At 38.4% G+C, this 13,158-nt stretch overlaps 1 protein-coding gene across 3 annotated transcripts in view; it reads left to right on the plus strand.

Annotated features, from left to right (window-relative positions):
- Positions 1-11,527, plus strand: part of LOC128181248 (uncharacterized) — a 55,489-nt gene extending 43,962 nt beyond the window's left edge. For all 3 annotated transcript variants that reach the window (XM_052849572.1, XM_052849573.1, XM_052849574.1), the window contains 11 exons: positions 634-696; positions 4,723-5,005; positions 5,443-5,620; positions 5,918-6,104; positions 6,216-6,323; positions 6,657-7,274; positions 7,463-7,585; positions 7,953-9,078; positions 9,177-10,113; positions 10,210-10,351; positions 10,456-11,527. In XM_052849572.1, the coding sequence (XP_052705532.1) occupies positions 634-696; positions 4,723-5,005; positions 5,443-5,620; positions 5,918-6,104; positions 6,216-6,323; positions 6,657-7,274; positions 7,463-7,585; positions 7,953-9,078; positions 9,177-10,113; positions 10,210-10,351; positions 10,456-10,829 (4,139 nt within the window). In that variant the 3' untranslated portion in view covers positions 10,830-11,527. The remainder of the gene's footprint in view (positions 1-633; positions 697-4,722; positions 5,006-5,442; positions 5,621-5,917; positions 6,105-6,215; positions 6,324-6,656; positions 7,275-7,462; positions 7,586-7,952; positions 9,079-9,176; positions 10,114-10,209; positions 10,352-10,455) is intronic.
- The last annotated feature ends 1,631 nt before the right edge of the window (positions 11,528-13,158 follow it).

Below are 13,158 nucleotides of genomic sequence, written 5' to 3' on the forward strand. Positions count from 1 at the left end.
CTCAACATTAACCTCCTAAAGATCAAGGGGCACCTGTCAATAGACAAGACATGCTTTTCTCTTCTGGTACAAAACACACACTTGCGTGCACAGATCCAGAAATTTTTCTGGGGGGGGGGGGCATCCAGGGCACCTATATTGGTTCTGACCCCTTCTCCCCCCTCTAGATTCACATACACACCCACCCCTGAAACATTTACCGGTACCGCCAGAAGATCGAGGGGCACCTGTCAATTGAAAAGACATTTTATTAATATCTTGTGCAAATTACTAGATGATATTTACTCAGTGTCAATTCACATCTAAAAATCATGAATGACCCCTAATATAATTCTAAGAAGATCTTAGGAGGTGGTATTTGTGAACTTGTTTAGTTAAAAAAGTGTGCTGTTTTACATTTATTGATTGCAGTTTGTAGTAACCTTTATTTAAGCATGTAAATTTGATTTTGTAATTAAAACAGGAAAATTTTTAAGCATTAGCAAATACAAATGCATGCAAATTAGAAAAAAATTTTTGCCTGGAAAGCATTGTTCAAATGTACACTAATTAAGGAAATAGTAAAATTGTTTGTCAAAATTAATTATTTTTTTATACATCCCTTTTTTTAAATACAAACCTTTTGTATTACAGATGTGAATTTCCCAGTGAGTAATGTCCGATGGGATGCCACCATCAAGGAGCCAAGTAACTCAAGTATGTTCAAAGAGAGACAATTCCAGTTGTTAAGACAGAAATATAGATTTTTCAAGACTTACAATTCAACACAAGTGCCCTTAGTTAGAATTATATAACAAGAGGCCCATGGGCCACATCGCTCACCTGAGGAACAATAAGTATGATAAAGTCAGCTTAATGGAGTCATAATAAAAACAATCTGGACAATGTACAATAATACATGTAGATTTTTCACCCTTGGAACTGGGATAGCCCCGATTGCTGCCAATATTTACAAGAGCAGACTTTAATTACCTCTCCTGCACATGTATAGGGACTCAACGTTTCGCAGGCAGGGATGTCCGCACACCTACGCAACTCAACAGGTACCAACGTTAACGCAAGCAGGAATGACCACACACTTGCGCCAACAGCTCAACATAACGCAAGCAGGGAGTGCCGCACACTTGCGCTAGAAAGGCCAGAACACCAGCAGAGATGACCATTTACTAGTGCTCCGCCACATCCACCACAAGCATGACCGCACACTTGTATTTATGCGATACAGGGCAGGAAAGAGCGCACACTCTGTGTCATAGGTTAGAAAACACGAAAATTAGATAGAGCAGGGGTGTCCACACACTCAATCTATCTGTAACTGTTCAAGTTTAACCCCAAACAGTCGCACATTGTAATGCAAGAGACACTGTCCCTATATATGTGCCAGCCTAAAATAATTCATAGTATCTAAAAATTGGAAATCAAAAATAAACTAACTAATCCGGCCTAACCCAAAACTACTTATGCAGAACAACTTAAACACATTGAATATTTATTATTGTATAAAAATAATCATCACAATAATTGGTTAACAGTGGATGCATTAATTAAAATAATCAAGAATCAATAAATCAAGGGCAATAACTCAATACAGTAATACAAAAAGATTTTAATGAAAAAATAGCTGCCTGCCTCAATTTTATAGTCATATCACATGTTGAGTATTGCAGTTTTCTAAAAGATCCTTTTCAATTGTTTATATATGGGATATTTAGCTGCATCAAACTCTGAACCTTCTTGTGAGGCCGAAGAATTGTCCTGGAGCCAAAGTCTTAACAATTATAAAGAATCATCTTGCTGATCCGTTTCTAAGAAGAAGATTTTTAAATATTTGCTCTATATATCCCTATGTAAAACTTTAACACCCCCCCCCCCCCAATGTGGCCTCACCCTACCCCCAGGGATCATGATTTTCACAACTTGAATCTACACTACCTGAGGATGCTTCCACACAAGTTTCAGCTTTCCTGGCTGTTTAGTTTCTGAGAAGAAGATTTTTAAATATTTACTCTATATATTCCTATGTAAAACTTCACCCCCCCCCCATTGTGCCCCACCCTACCCCCAGGGATCATGATTCACAACTTTGAATCTACACTGCCTGAGGATGCTTCCACAAAAGTTTCAGCTTTCCTGGCTGAATAGTTTCTGAGAAGAAGATTTTTAAAGATTTACTCTATATATTTCTATGTAAAATTTTAACACCCCCCCCCCCCACAATGTGGCCTCACCCTACCCCCAGGGATCATGATTCACAACTTTGAATCTACACTACCTGAGGATGCTTCCACACAAGTTTCAGCTTTCCTGGCTGATTAGTTTTTGAGAAGATGATTTTTAAAGATTTACTCTATATTTTCCTATGTAAAACTTCGACCCCCCATTGTGGCCCCATCCTACCCCCAGGGGTCATGATTTTCACAACTTTGAATCTACACTACCTGAGGATGCTTCCACACAAGTTTCAGCTTTCCTGGCTGTTTAGTTTCTGAGAAGAAGATTTTTAAAGATTTACTCTATATATTCCTATGTAAAACTTCAACCCCCATTGTGGCCCCACCCTACCCCCGGGGGTCATGAATTTCACAACTTTGAATCTACACTACCTGAGGATACTTCCACACAAGTTTCAGCTTTCCTGGCTGTTTAGTATCTGAGAAGAAGATTTTTAAAGATTTACTCTATATTTTCCTATGTAAAACTTCGACCCCCCATTGTGGCCCCATCCTACACCCAGGGATCATGATTTTCACAACTTTGAATCTACACTACCTGAGGATGCTTCCACACAAGTTTCAGCTTTCCTGGCTGTTTAGTTTCTGAGAAGAAGATTTTTAAAGATTTGCTCTATATATACCTATGTAAAACTTCGACCCCCCATTGTGGCCCCACTTTACCCCCAGGGGTCATGATTTTCACAACTTTGAATCTACACTACCTGAGGATGCTTCCACACAAGTTTCAGCTTTCCTGGCTGATTAGTTTCTGAGAAGAAGATTTTTAAAGATTTACTCTATATATTCCTATGTAAAACTTCAACCCCCATTGTGGCCCCACCCTACCCCCGGGGGTCATGAATTTCACAACTTTGAATCTACACTACCTGAGGATGCTTCCACACAAGTTTCAGCTTTCCTGGCTGTTTAGTTTCTGAGAAGAAGATTTTTAAAGATTTACTCTATATATTCCTATGTAAAACTTCGACCCCCCATTGTGGCCCCACCCTACCCCCGGGGGTCATGAATTTCACAACTTTGAATCTACACTACCTGAGGATGCTTCCACACAAGTTTCAGCTTTCCCGGCTGTTTAGTTTCTGAGAAGAAGATTTTTAAAGATTTACTCTATATATTCCTATGTAAAACTTCGACCCCCCATTGTGGCCCCATCCTACACCCAGGGGTCATGATTTTCACAACTTTGAATCTACACTACCTGAGGATGCTTCCACACAAGTTTCAGCTTTCCTGGCTGTTTAGTTTCTGAGAAGAAGATTTTTAAAGATTTACTCTATATATTCCTATGTAAAACTTCGACCCCCCATTGTGGCCCCATCCTACACCCAGGGGTCATGATTTTCACAACTTTGAATCTACACTACCTGAGGATGCTTCCACACAAGTTTCAGCTTTCCTGGCTGTTTAGTTTCTGAGAAGAAGATTTTTAAATATTTACTCTATATATACCTATGTAAAACTTCGACCCCCCATTGTGGCCACACCCTACCCCCAGGGGTCATGATTTTCACAACTTTGAATCTACACTACCTGAGGATGCTTCCACACAAGTTTCAGCTTTCCTGGCTGTTTAGTTTCTGAAAAGAAGATTTTTAAAGATTTACTCTATATATTCCTATGTAAAACTTCAACCCCCATTGTGGCCCCACCCTACCCCCGGGGGTCATGAATTTCACAACTTTTAATCTACACTACCTGAGGATGCTTCCACACAAGTTTCAGCTTTCCTGGCTGTTTAGTTTCTGAGAAGAAGATTTTTAAAGATTTACTCTATATATTCCTATGTAAAACTTCAACCCCCCATTGTGGCCCCACCCTACCCCCGGGGGTCATGAATTTCACAACTTTTAATCTACACTACCTGAGGATGCTTCCACACAAGTTTCAGCTTTCCTGGCTTTCTGGTTCTTGAGAAGAAGATTTTTGAAAATTTCTCGAAATTTTTCATTAATTTCTAATTATCTCCCCTTGAAAACGGGTGTGGCCCTTAATTTTCACAACTTTGAATCCCCTTTGCCTAAGGATGATTTGTGCCAAGTTTGGTTGAAATTGGCCAAGTAGTTCTTGAGAAGATGTTGAAAATGTGAAAAGTTTACGGACAGACGGACAGACGGACAGACAGACAGACGGACAGACGGACGACAGACAAAATGTGATCAGAATAGCTCACTTGAGCTTTCAGCTCAGGTGAGCTAAAAACTGAAAGCATCATTTTTGCTCAATTATATTTTCTTCATAAAATTCGATAATTTCAAGCAGTTTTTCATCAAGGAAACATTAATCTCTTGAAAAAACATAATATGTAACTATTCAAAAGTAATTACTGACAGAAAATTTTGCTTCTAATTTTTTTTTCACTTTCTTATATATTAGGGGTTTTTTTTCTTTGACTTTTACACACTGAAAAAAAATAGGGAGAACAAAATTGGAATCCTTTGTTTTTTAGGCATGTGTAGATCCTGACAGTTTTGTTGTTGACTTTTTGCAGCCTCCATCTCCATCTCCTCCTCCAGCAACGTGTTCATGGAGGCCCTGAACAATGTCCGGGACGAGATGACCATGCTGTTTCTGAACAGCAACCAGAACCAGATGGAGTTTCCGTTCATCCGGAAGTCGGGCATGGAGATCAGCATCAAGGTGTCCCAGACGTTCCTTATCCCGGAGTACGTAGACCTGGATCATGAGGACGATGCTCCGTTCTTCTTCCGGGATATCTTCCTGACTAAAAATATGAAGGATCGGATGACGTTCTTACAGCGCCGCTACTGCAGGTAAGGATTCATACAGCACCGGTGCTGCAGGTCGGCGACAATCATTTACAACTTTTAAGAGTAGAATCATTCATGTTAATGGTTGCCCATTTTTCTTGAATTTCATTGGTTTACCTCACCAACCTATTTTCAGTTCAGACCTTCACAAACATGTTTAAGTATGGCAATAAATGAGAATGAAATGATCCCTGTGAGTTTTGATGATTCCACATATTCATATCAAAGTTTAAGCTTTATTAAATCAGCAGGGAAGATAAAATCAGATATATTTAGGGAAAAGTTGTAGTGATTTTTAAGGACATATGCAAGAATGTAAAACATGTATTTTTTTCTGAAGTAATAGAATAATATCTTTGATAAAAGGAAAAGGGAGAAGTTTTTGTGTGAGTGTACCGGTATACCAGTATTCTGATATATATATGTTGCTGTGTGTGTAGGGACATTGTGCCTGATCATTACAAGATGATACTGGACATCATTCCGGACCAGTTCACCGTGGCCAGCATGGATACCTGCAACCCCACAGAAAATGCCCCCTGCCCCGAGGGTTACAAGGAGGGTGACTCGTACCTTAACAGGAACCTCTACATCAAGTGTCCCTACTCGGACGGAAAGGTAACGGGGTCAAAAACAATAACACCTTACCTAATACCGATAGACATATGCATCATACTTAAAGACTTGTATGTATACATTTTATTGACCTCACCCCCCCCCCCCCCCCCCAAAAAAAAAACCCTACATTAACATTTAAAACTAAATCAAACTTTACTCCTAAATTTGAAAGGTTTTAGGGCTTTGTTGCATGGCAAAATGCAAGCAAATACACATATATTTTGTACAATGCAGTAATCAAAAGACTTAAAGAATGGTAATGGTTATGGTCCAATAAGGAATATTTTCATTTTGCAGGCAAGTAATTTTTCTCAGTTATTCCAAAACACCAACCTGATGTACTGTTCTCTCCCAAACACACTTCTGACTGAGACCTTCAATCTGGAGAAGACAGAAGCCCAACATCTAAATTTTCCATCGGAAGACTGCAAGAAGAGTTTGGAATTATGTCAGAAATGCTTGAACCAGTGTACTCAAACATCAAGTAAGGCTTCCTGTAATGTGTATTGTCCAAAAATTTCAACCATTTCATGAATGATTTCCAAATGTAACATGTTTTAAATTCTTTCAAATTGGTTTTATTCTTTGTTCACAGCATCTTCAGAGGACGTAGCATGTTGCCGAGTAGGGTGTTTCAGTAAGTTAGCATGTAAGAGGGCGTTCAGTGAGACCTGTCCAAAGAGGCCAGTGGAGTGTGCGAGAGGTTTGTATCTCTATCTTACCATCTTTGAATCACAAAGTCACTTTGCCGATTATGAAGATTCTTTTAAGAGGACTTGATGGCCATGGCCATTTTTTTAGAATATATTGATCTCCTTCAGAAAAAGCTCTGTATAATTATACATATATTAGGATAACCTGTAAATTTGAAACTTTTTAATAATATATAAAAATATATTTTAAAAAATTCTTTATTACTGTAAATAATATATTATAGCTAAAAAAAATTATTTTAAAAAATTCAAAGTAGATCCGATTGCTACTTTGTTGACCACCCAGGCCTCGTTAAAGATTAAATCCACTTATCGTCTAACAGGAGATGTATACAGGTATAGCATCGAGCCCAATTTCCAAAGTTTAGACAGGAAGTTCATGTGTCACCTGCAGTACAAAAAGCCAGCCCACCTGTATAAAGTGAGCTATACGGTGAAGCTGCCTTCCATACAGCACAGCTTCAAGACACGCTACTTCTCCCCGGAGGTCACCGATAGGGGATACCACCAGAAAGGAGAGGCCGGTCAGGACTTCATCCGTACAGAGCACGACTCGCAGACAAAAATCTTCGAGGAGGCGATCCTCACTGGAACTCATTTTATTGATAACACTCCCATGAGGTTCGTAGTGCAGCCATTGAAGACGCCCGAGCAGTTCAATTCAAGGAAGAACTTCAAGGTCCGCCCGCAGCGGCAGCAATCGTGGCAGAGTAGTGTGTACTCCACCACCGTGCAGTTCGAGCGGCCGTTTCTGTACAGTTCTGTCACGTGGAATAAGGAAGGGTGCGACGCCAAGAACTTCTCGAAGATTTATCCCCAGCAGCCCCTTCACACCGCGGAGAAGATAGTGATAGATCCGACCGTCTACAATGTCCACGGGAAATTTGAATATCAAGCCACGCCCCTAGATAGTGCAGCCCAAATCAAAGTGGAAATCAAAGGTAATAGCTGGTGATTAAATAAAGAGGTGATTTAATACAATAATCCATTCCTATTTGTAACATTTTTTTTTTATTTGGTCAAACATTAGAAAGGCTCCAAGTTAACTATTAAAAATGGCAGCATAAAATTGGAACATTTTGAACTTAAATCTTTGTTTAAACTTAAATTCTTTTGTATATATTTATAGGAGACAAGTCCATTCTGTCTACGTTTGAGAAGGACATTGGGCCAACTACAGTGAATGCCAGTAGTTTTACTGGGAGTCTGGAATGGCTCCACACCACCAGGAGTTGGAACATCACCGTCAATGGTATGTACAGTGGTTGTTACTCGATCTGTAAACGTCAATAACATTGTTAAGACAGAGTGCAAATCATAGAAACATAAAGGATATAGAAATAGGAATCAAATATTAAATCTCATGGGGCTGCTTTTTTCTTGAACTGTCATTAAAGATAAGTTATTTAGGAATGTTGTTTTTAGTATATAAAAAATTAAAAGAAGTCTTTTAGATACATATTATAGATAAAAAACTCAACACAATATTAGATTTTTGATGTTTTATAAAAATATGGTTTTTAAACTGTATGAGTAATGACAAAAGGCTATTTTATAAAATGAATAGAAACTGACTTTTCATTCTTGATGATTTGACATTTTTTTGTCTCCATTCCTAGGTACCCTTCTGAAATGCCCGGGTTATTTGACAATGGACGTCTACGACCAGTTCATGGAGTCCTATTTCGGTAAATACGACATCTTCGTGAAGTGTCCGGACCCCCAGTTCTCCTTCAGCTTCATCCTCTCCAGATCTCGCAGCGACACCCCCAATGTATTCGCTGTCTTCATCAACGACACAACGGCTTCACACAAGATCCTTCTGACCATGCTGATCAACCCGACCCAGATTCCGGTCAACTCCGAACTCGTCGTCAAGGAACATGTCATCAGTCAGTTTCCCTGGATACCGATCATAGTCATTCTGATCTTTTCCGGAATTTTGGTCACGATTTTTGTGATCGCTGCATTCTGCATTTCCAAAATTAGAAAAGTGACAACCAATGATGTTTTCAAGTACCCAGGTGTGACTTTTCTTAAGGATGAGGACAGATCAAAGCAAGAGGATGGGGCGAGGATGATTAAAACTCCAATTTCCAGGAGTGTTACCTGCTGTCTCGTTACACTGTACGTTGTCTATGCCTTAATGTTCACATTTTCGGTTTTGTTAGGAGTATTCTATATTGTGCAGGGACCCCTAATAGGGAATTTAACAATAGTGTCCAACACAAGTGCTAAGATACACCAGGCTGTGGAGCTACGATTTCATCAGATGCAGGAGTCCGAGACTTCTGAGATATCTCACTTGTACAACCAGACTCGAGATCGTCTCAGAGCATGCTCTTTCCACAACTTACAGGAAATTCAAAGAATTTCAAAGCAGATGCAGAAGCAATTGGATTTATATGTGAAACATTTTTACCTTCAAAATAAAACCATTGAGACCATTCTTACAAATACGCTAGAGGAAAAATCCAAGACTCTTCAAGAAGAGCTGTCAGTTTTCCTCGAGGAATATAACAGTACTTTACAGAGTCAGTTCAAGGACGTGCTGTCAAAATACCATCAGTTTCTGAGAAGTCTGATGAGAAACGATTGGTTGAAATTCCCGGAGCAGCTTTTCATTGGTCAGAAGGATGTGGTGGACAGTGATCGGGACAGGGACCACCTCCTGGGATTCATGGATTGGCTGGAGATTAACCAAGTAGAGGAGACACTCCACGTCACTGAGGAAATCATGAAAACGTATGTTAAAAATCACAACTGTTAAATTAAAGACTACAATATTAGTTTAACATGTATATATTGTAATCTAATGATGTGTGTTATGGTTTATCTTATAGATTATCCTCATCGCTTCCAAAACTGAATTCCAACGTCAAATTATCTCTGTCAGACGACGATTTGTTGATAAACTCGCTCGAGGATATGACCAATCAGCAGACGTCTTACAACTTCCACATCTTGGAGAACGAGTTGAACTTCCAGCCGTCTGCTCAGCACCAGAACTCCTCCCCCAGTCAGGAGAAGACAAAGTCGCACACGTCCACGGCGTCACTGATTGAGAAGATGAGGACCATCCTGTTTCCAGTGTTCATCTGTGTATTCTTGTTCATGGACTTCCTCCTGTTGTTGTATCGCTTCACCTGGTTGAAGCAGATGTTCAGGAAAGCTAAGCGGGGCGTCGAGGAGAAAGTAGCCATGGACTCCGTGGCTGGCAAGATCTACTTTATTCTGACTGGAGTGAGTGCGGAGAAGTGCGAGGGTCCCAGAGAAAGACATTTTAGCTATAGCGATAGTAAAGATCCCAATGAAAGAAAGAACGATCTTCTGCACTATTTTCAGGGGTCTTCCAAAGGAAAGGAACAGGTCCTGCAGCAGATATATTCTCAAAAGCGTCGTGATAAACCCAGACCTACTAGTATTCATATTGTGCAGGGAAAAGCTGAGTCCTACGTTCTGCTAAAGGCTATCGCAGACTTTGTGTATAAACACCTTATATCTCCTTTGTTATGGAGAATCGTGCTTGTAGGTGCTTTTATTTTAATTATTTCTCTTGTGACCATGACAACTAATGACCTTGTTACCATAGAGACAGCTACTTTTCTGATGGATACCAAGTCCATTTTACCTCAGCTCCACAGGCAAATAGAGATCTCCAATACTTTGCTGAGTGACTTTGCTGTGTTGAGTAATGAAATGCTGGCAGAATTTCAAAGCAAAACAGTCATGGAAGTGAATGAAATTAACTCCTTATTAGGGCATACTGTGCAGAGACATGTAAGTATGAAATGGGTAAAAAAATGTAAAATTGATCTTTGAATATCTGTATGTTATTTATTTTTTCTTAATTTTGTGATTTTATTTTATTTTCAGACCTCTATTGTTGAGAGCCTTGTGCAGGAATTGTGTTCTATAGAAAATGCATCACCATGTCAACACACACAACCAATGTTGTCACTCCTAGACACCTTACAGGGATGTAACTTTATGCCAATTCATCCACAATATCTCCAAGGTACCATATTTGGAAAATAAGCATTTATTTATTAATGAAAATGAAAATCATATATGCCGTCAAATTGCAGTAAACATGCCCAGCATTTTTATTTTTTTTTTCAGAGTTTAGAGACGTGACGTTCATGGAGTACCTCCACACAGAGTTGCTGCCCTTGGTGGTAACTCTTCGGCAGATCCTGTTCAACACTTGTTACATCCTGTTCGGGTTCGCCTGCCTCATGCTCATCAGTCAGATCTTCATGCGACTGATCATTTTCTATCTTCTGAAAACCAATCGTCTGCCAAAAGTCACCAGGTACCTGGTGTCTAATGCCAATGAGTGCTGGAAGGCTAGTCCAATTGGTCCCCATTCTAATTCTAGTTTCTACCGGAGTTACTCGCTGATCGAGAGCTGTGAGAGTGGAGTTGTGGGGGACATTGACGACCACTACAGAGATCCCACTACCCTTCACCCCACCACACAACCTCACAACTAGATAGGACATAAAGACTGCCGAAGTCTGCTGAACCAAAAGAAAGGAGGAGGGGGGGGGGGGGGGTGATCAGCCATTTTTAAACTTTCACTGCCATGTGACATACCTCTAAAAAGACAAGGATTAGAGACTTGATTGATATCATGAATTTTCAAGAAATTTTGATGAATTGTTTTTTTTTTTATTTAAAGATTCCAAGACTTTTCTTGGTCTTAATTCCTGTGCTGCTTTTTGAAATCATGATTAAATTTGAGCAAAATAGCTTTGAATTGCCCAGTAAAATTATGCTTCAGCTTGTATTATGAATAACAAATGGTCTCAGAAGTGTACAAGAATTTTTAAAAAAAAAAAACCCAGCATCAATACATGAACATGTTTTTTGGAATTCTTACATTTTTTAGGATGTATATTTGAATATATTACATTCCATATGCTCTGCTTACATCTTGCATACATTTGATACTCATACTGGATGGAGAGAGAGAGAGAGAGAGAGAGAGAGAGAGCTATACAATCTTGTACAACATTCATTGATGCTTTTATTGCATTTATTCATTCTTTAAGAAGTCTTTTCATGATGTACATAAAGTTGATACCTATGTGATAAGTATTTGGTTGTTGTTTTGTATTTTGTTGCAGAATGTTGTTAATAATACTTTATGAATTCGTTTAAAAAAATAAACGTGTCGTGTTATATTGTCGATACTGTCATGATTATAACATAAACGTGTCGTGTTATATTGTGGATACTGTCCTGATTATAACATTAGCACCATGATCTTATGGCTCTCTTTTGGCGTTAAGTGAAATTCTTACCTTTTCTTTTTATCAATTATTGAAATCAAGATTTGAAGACACAAGTTACCCAAAGGAAGTTTGGTATACAAAAATGGAATTGATGTGTAATAGCCTTGAAGTGGTCACGTGCATTTATAACAGTTAATATCTACTCAAGTAACTGGGTTATTTATTTTTATATGAAAAAAAGACTTGCAAACCCCAAACGTTAAGTGAAATAAACATGTAATTATTTGATATTGCATGTATTTTCTTATTGAACCAAAAATTTAACAAAATTAACCTGCAAATCAATTAAAAAGGAAAGCGAACAGGTCGTAGAACGAGTCAAAAATCTGACCAATCAAATAGCAACAGGTGAAACGTCAACCAATTAACAACAGGCAAAACGCCATCCAATCTAAATGTAAAACGCCAACCAATCAAAAGATATAACGTGTCAAGACTCTAACCAATCAAAGAGCAACTTCAATAAGCTAACCAATCAAAAAGCAACGTTAAAAACGCCAACCAATCAAAGAGTAACATGTTAAAACGGTAACCAATTAACCAGTTGAAGAGCAAATTCAAAACTCTTTATTAATAGAAGAGTAACATGTTAAAAGGCCAATAAATCAAAGAACAGCATATCAAAACGCTAACCCATGAAAAAGCAACTGCAAAATGCTAACCAACAATTAAGCACATGTCAAACGCGAACCAATCAAAGAATTTGTTCAATTCTAAAATTATTCACATCAAAACAACAACCCAAATGTCAAGATGCTATCAGGGAGGAAAATTGAAGTTGGTCAATATACATAAGTTTTATCAACTATATAAATCTTTAAAGTATCTTTCTAAATGATGAAACTAGACTTACATCTACCGAGTGTGATTCCCTCTATTTCTATCGGAAACATATAGACCGAAATCTACCCGCCCCGTTTAGTGATCGGTCGAAACCTACAGCGATAAAAAAAAAATCACGAACTGCACGAAATAATCATGATAAATTCCCATTGGAGACGATTTGGATGTGTTTTTCAGCTAATATACTTGTGTGAATTTTACTTACTTTTTACAATCAAACACGAACAATAAATGTTTTCTTTAATGATTCATTTAAGTAATGAAGGCAGCGACCATTGCATAAAAAAAATTACATAACCTGCGTTTGCGGGTTATGTTTTTTTTTCTGCAATGCCGCCAACTTCATATCCCACATGAATCCTCAAAGAAAGCATTTTATTGTTTTTAATTATTGATGGGCCCATAGAATTGTGATTATATGGTGATTTATCTTCCAGATGAAACGGAATGTTGTTTTGGTTTAAAATAGAAGTTCTTAGAGCTTGACATTTTCTTTAAGTTACAAGTAATGCATAACATGAATTTCTAATACAAGCGAAGAAGATTCAGTTAAATTTTTCAGACAATTATTTAATGGAATGATTGTCGTTGGTTGTTGCATTACCCATAATTCAGTGCAGCCGTCATTTGGAAGAAAGTTGATAATCTGTCTATTTTCCACGTCAAAATATAATTTCCTGTA

This window comes from Crassostrea angulata, chromosome 4 (genome assembly GCF_025612915.1).
Source record: "Crassostrea angulata isolate pt1a10 chromosome 4, ASM2561291v2, whole genome shotgun sequence".
Lineage (NCBI taxonomy): Eukaryota > Metazoa > Mollusca > Bivalvia > Ostreida > Ostreidae > Magallana > Magallana angulata.